The sequence below is a fragment of the Trichoplax adhaerens genome, genomic scaffold (genome assembly GCF_000150275.1).
Source record: "Trichoplax adhaerens TRIADscaffold_4 genomic scaffold, whole genome shotgun sequence".
NCBI lineage: Eukaryota > Metazoa > Placozoa > Uniplacotomia > Trichoplacea > Trichoplacidae > Trichoplax > Trichoplax adhaerens.
Genome location: NW_002060946.1, coordinates 528,894 through 543,691, shown reverse-complemented (window position 1 = coordinate 543,691; position 14,798 = coordinate 528,894). Strand labels below are relative to the sequence as shown.

Here is a 14,798-nt window from a genome sequence, read left to right as displayed (position 1 = left end):
CCTATAATACACGTGATTTGAACGTCATGATATCCCCCATAGGTTACCTTCGGGCTTTAACAGCTGCTATTGTTGTTCTACGAATATAGTGGCAGAATCAACTGCGTACGTGGACGATTTTTTGTAAACAATCTTCTAGTTAGCATGTCGGCGCGATTACGTATTGATTTCAGGAGATTGAACAGATTGCTGGACTAGTGATTCAGCTTGTTTTCTTAATAACTAAAAGTAGACAACAGTAAAAGTTAAGCATCAATTATATGCTGCAACTGCAAGATTCATGAAGAGGATTGAATGCGATAAAAAGTCTATATTTTAAACAGAAATCATCAGAAAGATTTCGGTTTGTGATAAGAATATACTATAGACAGGTATAGAAGCCGAAAGTACGATTATTAGGCGAGGGTGTAAATAAACGATTCAAAGATCTCACAATAAGAAAATAAAATTGTTGAAAATTGATATAGAACAAATCCATTATCTGGTTGTATTTGAAAAAGAAAACAGTGCCTAGAATATTTACTGGTAATAATCACAAGTGTTGTGGATCTTCCATAACGTTTTTCCATTTGCTATCATTTGTCGGGCGTACTCTCGTACTGTGGGTGCAGTTGATAGTGTAGTTTTTTAATACAACTTGATCTACTTGTCGACTCAAATTTTGGGCATATTCTACGATTCTACTGAATTGAATCATAACTTCCTAAAGTTATCGTAGAATTCTTAACCTCATTTTACCCTTGCATTCATTCACGATTTACTATTGCTGAAATTGGAATCGATACGTACTTCAGCGTTTTATACAACAAAGGATTCTAAAATTTAAATGCAGCCAGAATGTTAAATTTAATCGGTACAGTTGGAAATATTTGGCAACTTCACTCAACCACAGTTTTAATTACTGCAATTGCAGTGATAATAACTTGTAAGATGATTTATAGTCACTACAAGGCTTTAAGATACTTCAAAGAATTGGGCATTCCTGGACCTAAGCCATGGCCATTACTTGGCAACATTCCAGCTGTTATGGCGATAGGTGATCAAAATTCAGCTCATTTAAAATTTACAAACGAATATGGAAAAGTCTTTGGAATGTTTTATTTGAGTGAACCAGTGATTGTTGTATCGGAATTTGACATCGTCAAGAAAATATTAATCAAAGATTTTCATGCCTTTCCAAATAGACGATTACCTTTTAAATTACCATTAAATAGTCTTAGTAAAGCTGTAGCTATTGCTCGTGATCAAGAATGGAAAAGAATCCGTGATATTCTTACGCCCACTTTTACTGGCAACAAGTTGCGAAGTAGCTTCCTAATTGTTGATGATATAACAACAAAATTGGTGCAATCACTGATTGATAGTAGTCAAAAGAAAGAGATTGTTAATATACGAAAGGTGCTTGGTGAATTTACTATGGAGACAATGTTAAGTGTTGCTTTCGGTGTACAAATGCTGAACTCAAAATTAATCCATTCTGCTATTCAAATTTTTGATAGAGGACAATTAAGGGTTTTGATGTCTATTCTTTCTCCTACTTTGCTAAAAGTAATTAGAAAATCACCGTTCGATTTTGACGCTAAATACTTCCAACACCTAGATCGAGCAGCTCGACAAGTAATTAAGTACAGACGCCAATCAGATCAACCTGCTCGTCGTGATTTACTGCAATTAATGATGGAAGCAGAGAATAATGGCAAATTATCAGATGATGAAATTATTGCCCAATCTATGATCTTCCTATTAGCTGGTTATGATACTACTGCTAACACGATATCATTTGCTGTTTATTTATTAGCTACACATCCTGAAATCCAAGATAAATTGATTAATGAAATTGATGATGCTCTCCAAACCCAAGCTGATAGCTTTAATTATGATAAAATTCACGAACTAAAATATCTAGATATGGTAGTTAGTGAGACATTACGACTTTATCCAACAGCATCTACAACTATACGTGAAGTAGCTTGCGATCATACTATCGATAAATATAAATTTAAGAAGGGAGGCACCGTTATGATATCAGCTTATGCCTTACATCGTAATAGCAAAGAATGGCCAGATCCAGAGAAATTTATACCAGAACGATTTACTCAAGAAGAGAAACAAAAGCGAAATCCTCTATCTTATTTACCCTTTGGTGGCGGGCCAAGAGTTTGTATAGGTATGAGATTTGCACTGATGGAAATCAAGATCGCACTAGTTCGTATATTGCAAAAAGTGAAATTTACAGTAGTTAAGGAAACGGAAATTCCTCTACAACTGCGAGTTGGGCCAACATTATCTCCTAAGAATGGAATCAAACTAGGCATAGAAGTACGCGAATAGGCATGATGATAAAGATTAATGTCGGCATTAATAGTACTTGTAAGCCTTGATATCAAAGTGTTCTACAATAAATTAAACTTACCCTGATAGATGATTAACTAATATTGTTATAACTTTGAATTAAGTCTATCTTAGATTGAAATTAAATTAGTTATAAATACGCATAAATAATGGCAATATCGTGATTCATGTAAGCATTAATCTTTAAGTTCCGGTACGAAGTGCTTAGAATTGGGATTGCTGTAAAATATTCTCAAAGAATGTAATCAAATCATGTATTGCTATCCCTGAATAATTGCCATGGCCAAGATTAACGTCGATATACTTTAAAGGGTAATATAAGGTTTAAAAATTTATAGATATAAGGTCCTTGCGCAATGTACAGTATGCATGAAAGGAGCTACTGCTACTAATTATGAACTAAGAATAAATTATTCAGATCCACAGATTGACATCTTCTTTTCCTCAGTCTGATTAGTAATAAAATTAAATCATAGTTCCTTTAACTATGATAAAATAAGACATTTATGCGTCCAGATGAACATGCACATAATTGATTTTTTGAAAATAAATAAAATTAAGGAAAGACTGACTGCATTAGCCTAACATTATTGAGCCTAAATACGTGTAAATTTAATTTTCTAAGTAAGTTAGATTTAGAAATATTTATGCTTTCGGAATTGAGCGCTTTATGCTTATTACCCCTAATAAAATGGGGTCAGTGGTTACGGATTTGTATAAATTAAAACCTTTTTGTCGACATCAGTTCTATTTTTAAATGATGGTATACTTGTAAACCATTCAACTCAAGTAGATCTTTTATTTTCCCAGATTTTCTCGCTAACTGATAGTTAATCATTGGAGATTTAAAAGGATGTAATTAGTACTACCTGCATAGAAAACACTATAAATTATATATATAGAAGTCCTGTTGGCGTACAACACCAATGATGTTTTTGGATTAGCTGTCAGAATATCTTCTATGTAAAATACTTTGCGATACATTACATACCTTCATACTTACATCATAAAATATATATAAGTATCAACTATTATTTAACAGTAAAAGGATTAAATAAATAATAAATATACTGCTTAAAATATAAAGAGAAGAGATAGATGAATATACTTATATAAATAGTATAATTAAATATGAACAATTCGATACAGCGTATATTACTCGTAGTATAAATAATATTTCCCGTAACATTGAATATTCTCCGTTCATAATCCTACCGATGTAACAGCTAAGTATAATATTGTAACATTCATACTACACCATGACTCCAATTTTATTAGAGCCTTTTTTAGACTGCTTTGTGTCAGCTTCAACATTTCTTCTCGAGCTTAAATCCTTGGCAATGTTATTAATAACAAAGCGAAAGCGTTGGCGAATAGCATCAGAGAAATTTTTAACCTATCATAAGTAGTAATATTAAATAAGTGGTTAGGATTACTTATCTGGGCTGTATATCAGCTTTTAATATTATCCTCTTTCAAATATCTCTACTGGAATTAAACAATTTAGAAAAAACAAAATTTATCTACTGGTATTATAGTTAAACATTTACCTTGACATTACGGCGATGAGAGTCTTGAATGCCTGCTATAGTCCATTCGATTGCTAATATGACTATACTCATTCCAATAGAAGCCATGATAATATAAAAAACACCAATTAAACTCTCAAGTTTAACGGGATCATATGTTGTCGTTTTAGTCGTGGTCGTACATGTTGCTTCAAACCTATAAGTAAATATAAAGATTGGAACACAATTAATATTTTGCTATCATATCATATCTGATGTTATGAGGACGCTCTTCAGTTATTAATGCTTGATAGAAAGAATACGCACGAATTAGGAGTTATCTAGTCGATAAATACTAAAATATGAAATCTTTGCGTAAAATCTTATTCCATTATTAAAATATGAATTCTCATCTGAACTACCTTCATAACCCAGATCGAAGATTTTTATTTTAGAAATACCTTGCACCACACTGTAGTTAGTAAAAGCTATATATTAACGATTTATAATTCGCTATCTGCTCGAAGGTCTATTTATTAAATAATAAAAGTGTTGGAAATATTACGTTTTATGTATATAATTGCTATTATTCATCAGTCTTTCGATATTTGTTCTTTTAAGTTTATATCTACGAACAAAGATATACTCAGAATCAAGGTTCTCACTCACCTTAGGTGACTTTAGTTGCAGTATAGGTAGTAGAAAACTGTAAGCTAATGCACTATTTTCATGCAGCCTCTGTTTATAGCATACGATACCCGATAAAGTGTCAAAATATTGTATCGTCTACGTCGACACTAGTAACAATATTTACGCATATTTCATTTCACTATTAGTTCGTAATTTTTATATTTGCGATCGATATTAAGTGTAAAACATATTAAGTGTTATTTATAAATGTATAAAGACTTTGTAAATCTTAAATTTGGAGATTTTAATACATAGTGTAAGGAGAAACTAAAGTATTATCATATGCAAAGTATATGAAACGTGTCATATTAGTACAGTTTGTGGAAGGATTTACCATTTGACTCTAGTCGCCTCAAAAAAGCCCTCTTCACGTAATTTAAAAATTTCAATGTTAATTTCTTTTAAGAACAGTGATTCTTTCGATAAGATAAGAGCATAACTATCTTTCTTGAAACTACCAATAGTAGTTAAATTGCAATTTTGGCTTTTGGCATAATTAAGTAATGATGCATCGCCAATGAAAGCATATTTTTCTCCTTGAAAGCTATTGACTACTCGATTGATTCCATCAGTTGTGCTTTGGACATTTTTTAATTTATGTTTCATGTCGATGTATGGCGATATGGTCGATTGTTGAAAGAAAGTTTCTGCACTGCTATTGCCTAAAACGCCATAATTAATGGCCGAAGTTTTGGATAATTCTGCTAATGAAGTTATTGCTGCGGTAGAATTTAGGCCATGGAGAATTTTGCATATATAGAGAGAGAAGGAGAGAAGTTAACGAAAATTACGTTTTATCAACTTGTTCATATTTGATATATCCTATAATTAAGATAGTCCATATAATTGTAATAAACAGTTAAAGTAATCATTATTGCTTTTATGAAATGAAGATTGATGTGATTAAGTAGCACACTGTAATACAGTACGATTATCAGTCTTCTCTCTACACATAGAATAAGAGAACTATAAATGAATAGTAATTTAAATTGAGAATATAGATATAAACTTACTCGGTTGAAGACGATTTACTGTTAGAAAGGCAGCCAAATTAGCGGTATAAGTAGAAGTAATTATCACTGATGCTAACCACCAAACTGCAGTAATTAAGCGTGCAGAGAATGATCTTGGTGTTCTATCAGCACCTTGTAGTAAAAATGATTCTAAAGTATACCATAAACTATTATACAATGAGAAAGCTTCAATATCTTCTTCATTTTCTATCATCCAAGTCTCGTAATCTTTATCAGAAACACCAGTTTGGTTGGAATTATACAAGGGTTGAATTTGCTTACAGGCTTTACCATAATGATCAAATGGACTGAAACGATTTATAAATGTAACAGCAATAGCTACTAATGTAATTGAAAGTAGGATACATAGCCAGACTTCGCCAGTTAAAGGCAAGAAGGCCTGGAATAATGATGGTGTCTGCCCAGAGGTTTTCAGTGTTAATACCGTCAAACCTTGATCGATATAAGGCATAGAAAAATCGACCACTTGTTGGCGAACGGGACTGATAGAGAGAGGAGCTGCAGCTATATCAGCCACCTAGAGTATAGATGGAAATGAACAGAATAAAAATATCTTTCTAGTAATGAATAGAGTGAAAATGGGCATCTACTGATATAATTTTATATTAATCTGCAACCACGCAGATATATACTCACTCTTCTTTCTACTTCTCCCACCATACCACTCCATTGAGGAGCACCATCGACCATCGTTTGAGCACCATATTGACCGTCTGCAACTAAACGGACTGTATAGTTGAAATTTAGACTACTCGCTAATTTATCCATCATGTCGATGATATAGCCTTTATAGTTTCTACCAGTAGCAGGGTTGTCTTCAATCATAGTAAATGGAGGTTCCTGAAAACGATAATATATTTATCATGTTGTACTCCTATTTTTAAGTATAGGTATACATATAAACTTATATGTTAGCTAACATATTATATGAAACCATATTCACAAATTTAATTAGAAGAACCGCCAATTACAATGATTCCGTAATTGCTGTAGGAAATCAATTAGACTTACAATGATTGTTGTGACAACAATAGTCTTTCCCTTCAAAAATGAACCAGAATCTGCAATAATCCTAGCTCCATCCATAAAATAGATAGAATTACCATCAAGATTTAACTGGTTCGGTACTGTAAAATTTCCAACCTAAAATTATGCGTATAGTACAATGTTATCGCCACTTACACAGAGATGGAGCATATATATTTACATTGGTGATGTAAATTAATAGTTAAGGCTACTTACAAGGGACAAAATAGTGCTATTTAATTTAATAATATAGACTATAAGTATATTACTGATATAAATTAACATCCGAGACTACTCACAGTAGACCAAGTAGTACCATGTAAATTAACAACATCCCAAATCTTATAGGTTGGTCCACCCAATGCGGTGAAATTAATCGGACTTGAAGTTGATTCGCCAGAACTCTGCATTAATACACATTATATATTGTCAATGAAGGATAATGATTACCTATTTCAATGCAATTTGAAAATTATAGAAGGAGTAAAAGAGTTCAAAATCATTCTATCACATGAGTAATTCATTTTACTTCTTTAATTAGTTGCAGCATTTTTGCTCCATTAGTCCAAGGCTGAGTAGGATTGCTGCTACAATTGAGTGATGTCGGAATAATTGTAATTCCTTTCTGTTTCATATTTTTGATGCCATAACCAAAGGCTAATAGTGCATCAATATATCGATAGTGTAATACCTATTATCAGTAGAAAATTCTCATAGTAATAAATTATTCTTGATCATCTCGGCTTCAATGATAAAAATAATATTGATCACAGCTGTATTTAAGCCTTACCTGCAGTTCTTTATTATAAAGTTGCTTATAGCGTGCTCTTATAGAACGAAGTATACTTGTTTCCGTTTGGTAATAACGCAAGCTAATGATGCCGTTAGTATAGGAAGGCAGGGTAGGATACTAGAATAAAATAGGGTTTGATAAACTTAGAATTAATACTATCCGGGCAGAATCATTATCTGTATAAATGTTAGTCTGATGTATATTTCTATAGCGACAAATAAACTGTTATGAATTTTTTATACAATATTACTACTAATTCAGAACTAAATAGGTTTGGCTTGATATAGGCAATTAAGATATCCATCTTACGTTATACTAAGTATGGCTCTTACTTATTTTCAATGGTTACTATTCTCATCAGCATATTACAACATGTTAGTAGAATTAATTGTCGTTCTGAACAAAATCATCCCAACCTATTCATCATTACGCTAGTGATTTTAATTATTTAGCAATATTACTCTATTCATCTTCGACTCTTTACTACTCTACTTAACTTGTTACTGTTATATGTTAAATTTATTATAGTACGATATCAAATGAATTATGTATATCTATTCAGATTTGTCATAATATTAAAATTTAAAAATAACTGTAAATTGCATCAATACAATTCAGCTATAAATCAATAACAGTATGGATAGGTGCCTAAAATATTTGAGATTGATTCGGTAAGGTAGGATTAATTATCAATTTAAGATTCCTAAAGTACAATTTATTAGTCAATTAATGTTATTTTATATCCCCTCCGTAAAACAAATCAATTAATTACATATCATTTTATTTACCAGTGATGGAACAGTGTCAACAACAATCCAAGCCCAGCCCCGTGATAGTAGACCTAGCCGATTTGCTGCTTCAAATATTTGTGTAGCATGCTCTCCTTCACAGCCTAAAATAACGACTTTAGATCCTAAAAAAGCAAAAAACATTGTTTTCTAAATTATCATTGAGATATTTATAACGAGATAATTTACTTATCCAACGTAATTTGCTTATAAGAGAGAGTAAATTACTCGTATATCTTTTAGGTGATGAATATTTATTTGGATTATTAGCTTATCATTTTTTTCACCTGCAGATTTTATCCTCTGTAAGTAACCTTCAATATCTGCCACATAGGAGTTATTTTGAATTGCATATAATTCAAATGACAGAATCCTCCATAGTTTTCTTGATGCAATTTGGCGAAATTCAGTTAAAGCGTTAATTCCTATCATAAAATCAGAGCTTAATTATAAATCTTATAGCAAAGTCATATGTTATCATTTGATTTAACAAACCAAAATCTGTACTGGAGGCTAAAATGGACATTTTGGTCCATTTATATCGTTCTACAATTGACGCAATAGCAGTGCTCTGGAAATTGTCTGGTGCTATAATTCTTAATAAATAGTTATAATTGAAATTGCTAGATAAAGATGGATCGGTTGCTACGGGTGCAATTTGTGGCATTTGAAGTGGAGAGCAGATATTTTGTACACCTTTTGTTGCGCTTGATGAAAGTGGTCCAATAAGAGTGACGATGCCTTGGCTCATAATTTCACAAGCTAATCGAATTTGAGCAATTGGTAAAATTACAAAAGTATTAAATTATTTTCAAATTTTCTTCCTCCTTATTCATAATTTATGCGATTTAGTTAATTCCGTATTAACACTATCAAGTTTCGCTGATTAAATAATACCAATTTCTTTACTTTTCTTACCTTTTCTCAAGTTATCGTACGGGCTAAATATATCGGCTGATCGAAAGATTCCAGATAATTTGACATTGCCTAATTGCAGACTAGCAATTTCCTTATTATTAATCATTGCCATCGTCATATTTATGGCCCTTTCTAATTCAGGAAATTGGGGTGGCGTTATAAGACCTAGAAGATCGTTAGAATTAAATTAACTATGATGACAAAGATTATTAAAATGTTTAATCAATCGATGAGTTTAGTTAGCATGAACACTTCAGTTAATTTTACTCCATGCGTGAGTAATTGAGTTGATTAGTTGTTAGCTAAACTACTAGGCAATCTATCATAAAATGACGCGTTTTTCAGAGCCAGAACAACTTGGATGTTGGCATTCTGATGTTAAAAAGTAGAATAATCCTAGAGGTATTATTTATGAATTTATGAATTTCTAGAACCTAAACGGCCAGTAGATTCATAAGTTAACCATCATAAACATCAAGCATCTAAAGAAAGTTTTCCAAAATTTTTGTCCGTATTTCGTCTAAAAAGATACTCATAAGTTATGGAAAATGGAGATATTTAGTAAGAAAGAAATTACTAAACTAACTCTCTGATATGAGAATCATGGTATGCATGATATATTGGTTTAAGAAAAGTATAATAGCCGCCTAATAACAGTGAATATAGAAAACTGTCTTAATTTAAAATGTTGCTTATATTCATATTAAAGTCATCTTTTACCTTCGAAAGAACAAAAGATGCTCCAAGTCAAGTTATTATCATAACTTTTAATAATTAGATTTTATTTTGATGCACGATGTACTAGCATCTTATTAAAGACGAAAGCTTCGTCTAATAAGTATGAAGATAATTACGATAGTTTTAGGTGGCTTTTTAATGTTTTGGCTTTAGTTAAAACTACAATTACATTTGACTTATTGTAATTCGAATCCGAATAGTCAACAAAACTTTTGTTCTAGTGTTGACTATTTTCAACGTCAATTGAGTATAAACATGGTTAAGTGTATGTAACTCAATGTTGAAATAAACAATATGTTCATAAATTAATACGGAATGGATGAACTACTAACATGTACTAAAACAACATTTACATTTTACTTAACTAGATTATAACGATATTCCGACTCATTAAGAGAATTATGTTTCTACTTTACTGTGGACTACAAACAATTTTAGACGCTAATTATTATTAGAGATTTAGTTTACATAAAAAAGAACAACCAGCACATTGTCTTTTACGGTTAAGCAAAGAATATATTATCGTAAAGTCAGAGATTAGTACGATAGAGTCTGTATTAACTTTGCAGAAGTTTCAAATTTTTTCTTCATTTTCCTGTCGATGACGATATCGGTTGATATCAACGCTTTTATCATCTTGAATAAATAAGGTAAGACTCTGATTTTAGTCGGATTTTAGACCATGCTCTTAGCGCTATTGATGTTATAGTAATCAACCATGAAAAAATCGACATAACAAACATGATTTGTTTAATGCAAGATACTGAAATTATATTAAAATATGGCAAGTATCATTGTGCTAGAAAGGGAGTCTAATTTGTTTTTAAAATTAAAAAGTAATATTAATTGAAATGAAATGAGTAAAAAGATTGTGCATTAAAGTCTGTTTGTCGGGTTCATATGATAAAGGGTATCAAAATATATATTTCTCATAATTTGATCGGTAGAATGATAGATTCGCTTGACTTTTCTTTGTTAATTGAATAAGTCAATATTAAAATAGGGAGCATTCTTAACGAAGTAGCATGCCTTGCTATAAAAATCATTAATAATTAGGGTTTGCATGTAGATGTCAAGGTTGAGAGTAAAGAATTAGGGTTACGGTCAGGGCTAGAATATGACACCAAAATCTTATCTTATAGAGTTAAGAAATGATTAGCGGACCCGTTTGTAGAATAAAGTTATCATTCATAATTATAGTGACGAATGATAAATTTAATCTACAAGAGGATCTGTTAATCATCGATAATTATTGATGATGAAAAGTAAAAATGTACCTAGAAAGTAGTGTGATGTAATCAAGTTTTACTAATTCTAAAGTGGCTTTTTCTTTTGATAAATTAGTGTCATAAGTTACATTTTGTAGACCAATACGAACTAGCCAATAATCGAAAATTTTCACGAATTGTAAATAAAATACTTTAATAATTACTTTAACTTACCAAATTTATAAATTTCTTGAGCGTCTCCATATCCATTGAAGATAATGATCTGTAAAAATACTAAATTTGCTATCACAAGCGATTTCATCTTTTTTCTTTACTCAAATCTTACTACCAGTCAATGGCAGCGCCGGACTATCGTCCAAATAATCTCTTAAAACAGAGACTAGTAAAGTAATGTCACACACAACTATTTAAAATTTTGAATGATTTTCTTAATTTATCAGAGTGCCAATGATGGTTGATATTATAGCTCAAATGAAATCAATTTCTTCTTGCTTGCTTTCTTGAATCCTGATGTAATGAATTATTATGAACTAGATAGACTAAAATACTTTCTTATAAGCTAAACTGATAGAAATAATTGATTCTTAGTGAATTATATCGCTTGCAACATACTTGACAATTCTATTCTTTCCCGTCATTGGCTTGACAAGAGTATAATATCAGCGATTGTTCTGCCAGACCTGTTGCCATGGAAATAACATATTCTATTGAGAATAAGGTTATAGAAATCAAAAGATATGCAGTACAATGCAGATAGAATTATTTGGATGGGAAATGAAATAATTACTATTAAATTATTATGTAAAATGGCATTGAGTAGCTAAAAATAAGCTGACAATAGCATAACGACTGCGAGTAAAAATAAATTGCTATAACAACCAATATTACGATTACTTTTACGTAATCTATAAAAAATATCCGTATCTATGAACAATATAAGATTATTCAAATATAGAACATGGTTATGTCAGTTTTCAGATTTTGTTCATTTGGTGTATTAAAATAGAATTACTGATCGAAAAGTTATGCTGTATTAATTTTATAAATAAAGGTATTATGGTTTATTATTTAGAATGATGTTTGTTAGCATATAATTAACTCAATGAAAAGAATAACATGGAAGTATCCTTTGTAGTGGTTACATCAGTCGCACCATACAGCACTATATTAACGAACAGGTGTCCTATTTTATCCTATAAATTAATTATAAATTATTAAATTCAAATAGCTTTAATAAACAGATGTTTAAATTCCTTTTTTTTCGAATAGCTTTTAAGCTATCAAAGCTGAAAGAATGGGTAGATAACTATACAAGTACAGACTCAGTACTCATTAAGTTGGATGAATTGAAGATGATATGAACAGGAACATCTAGAAATAAAGAAATTTTTCAATGACTAATTCTGAGTGCTAAATAACAATTTATAGATTAAATCAACAGGCCAGTATTTTATTGTCATCATGTTTAACATATTTTTACTGTTACATAAAATCAGCCCTTAATATTTACCTACCAGATTATAGTCAGACTAGATTCCAAGTATTTAATGGAACCAGCCATTAACATTTATATACTAGATGATAGTCAAATCAGATTCTTACCATTCAATGGAACCAGGTATTACTTTACGTAATATATGATAGCCAGACCGGATATTTACTATTAAATGAACTAGACATTACTGTTACCTACTAAACAATAGCTAAATAAGATAAATCTTTAGCTAAAGCATTATTGATATAAGCTTATAACATATGATCGAAACTAGTAATTCTTTCCGTAAAAGAGCAATGGTTTTAACTATGGTTGACATGGTATTGGGTAAAATGATCTTAATGAGATCTTTATAAATATTACTTAGATCTTACTAAATCTTAAGAAAACATGACGGAATGAGATAATTATCTCTATTAGGGAATAAGATAAGTGTATTAAAGTGGTATTGGTAATGTATAATATCATATCAACATCATTACATACTTTTAAATTGTATTTACTCGAAATGCTAAAATGAAATTGTATGGATTGCTGATATTAGAAGTAGTGTGATAGGTATATTTTATTATAATCTGATACCATATACGGCATAAGTCAATACAAGCGCTGTTTCGTTATTAATAATGGATAGTTTATTTTTTCTTCTATCGCTTAAATTAATATAACATCTACCTACTCCAACGGAATCTCTCCAATAAACTAATTACAGCTACTTTTAAATTACAAGTTAAAGTATTTTTCATTTCTACTGTTGAAATAATGCTCTTACTTAATAGAGAATAGAAAGTACTTCTTTATCAATCCCTGCTGATAGCATGGTGTAAAAATTAGTAAATAGGGTGCGCTACGAGGATGTTGGACTAATAAACATTCTTTTGTGATCCTTTACCGAACCATGAAAGCGTATTTTAAATAATAAAATAATCGTAAACTCCACAGCATGAGGCAGAGGTCATTCTCTTCATAATAATTGGGTAACTTGCAATATTGGTCAACTTTGCAATAAACAATTGCTGTTATGTAAGCAGAGTTTATTAAGTGGATTAAAATGACTTGTAATAGAGGATTGCTTATATTACATAAATCGATTCAAAACTGGCTTCCTTATGTTGAGTTCATCATAGCTAAGAAAAATGCAATAGATTTTCTATTATAAATAAGTGCACACATATAAATTTAATCGAAATAGCTACCATAAAGTAATAAAATATCTAAAAGAAAGTACTGTTACCGCACCAGATTGATGATATCATCTTTCTTAAAGAAAGCTTTAGTATCATATTAATGCTGACATTTCGCCAATTTCAGGGCTTATCGTGATAATGTATCATGCTTATATTGCTCATTGGAATGCCAATGAAACCAGAGTTTTAAAATCTCTTCGAGATTATTAATGATCTGCCTGTTGATAGATCTTGTTATGATGAGAATTATATTACAGTGGTTTTACGTGCCTCCTAGTAGTTCTATTTCTAACATTTCGTTCCGGGCTTTATAGCTCGAGAAGTTTATGCCGTCACGGAAAGGTCTAATTTTGGATACTTTACAGCTAATAGTAAGCTAAGCGTGAAATTAGCTGCTATGATTTGAAGTAGTTTACGGAGATCAATCCATACATTTAATTTTGGGACTGATATTCTACTTAGAGAGATTTAATAGTTTTGTGCACTCATCTTACGCAGGATTGATATTCAAGCTAACTCTTAATAATTGAGGATTACTGACAAATCATGCATGGTAGATTTGATCGCTAACATCGATCAAACAGCTAGTAAAGCGGCCAGTAATCAAACCTGACAAAGCATACAAAGTTATCAAGTTATGAAACCATCAACCAAGGATGTACGTGTACTCTTCCGGATAAGTTTTTCCTATTCCAGGGCTTACTTCTTTATGTTTAGGAGATTTTTACTGCAGCGATAATAAAATGATTATACCCAGAATCTCTAGTGGTAATCAGATTCTTCAATAGGTAATCTCACTATCACATTTAAAATGGCAACTTATAGAAGCATATGCATATACATTTCATAGCATCATTTTCGCTGGATAAACTACGTAAAATATAGATTTTGACCCGATAGATCAACGATTTACATAATTTATTTCCTAAATAAGCAACAATTAAATCCATAACTTGGACGTAACGAATAAAGACGTTAAAGGATATTCTGGCAATATAGCGAAGGATTACAATAATAAAGTATATTGCTGTACTATTATT

At 31.0% G+C, this 14,798-nt stretch overlaps 2 protein-coding genes across 2 annotated transcripts; one reads left to right on the top strand and one right to left on the bottom strand.

Moving 5' to 3' along the window:
* Nucleotides 1–930: 930 nt before the first annotated feature.
* On the top strand, nt 931–2,331 carry TRIADDRAFT_24634 (uncharacterized protein; the record flags this gene model as incomplete). Its single annotated transcript, XM_002111744.1, has 1 exon — nt 931–2,331. The coding sequence occupies one exon, from the start codon at nt 931–933 to the stop codon at nt 2,329–2,331; it is 1,401 nt and encodes a 466-aa protein (XP_002111780.1).
* Nucleotides 2,332–3,604: 1,273 nt separating this feature from the next.
* Nucleotides 3,605–11,377, bottom strand: TRIADDRAFT_55165 (uncharacterized protein; the record flags this gene model as incomplete). The annotated part of the gene is made up of 14 exons (XM_002111281.1): nt 3,605–3,748; nt 3,903–4,077; nt 4,885–5,269; nt 5,564–6,101; nt 6,221–6,424; nt 6,596–6,727; nt 6,910–7,014; nt 7,140–7,301; nt 7,401–7,520; nt 8,192–8,316; nt 8,479–8,616; nt 8,687–8,953; nt 9,110–9,274; nt 11,290–11,377. 14 exons carry the CDS (start codon nt 11,375–11,377, stop codon nt 3,605–3,607), a joined length of 2,748 nt encoding a protein of 915 aa, XP_002111317.1.
* Between the last annotated feature and the right edge of the window lie 3,421 nt (nt 11,378–14,798).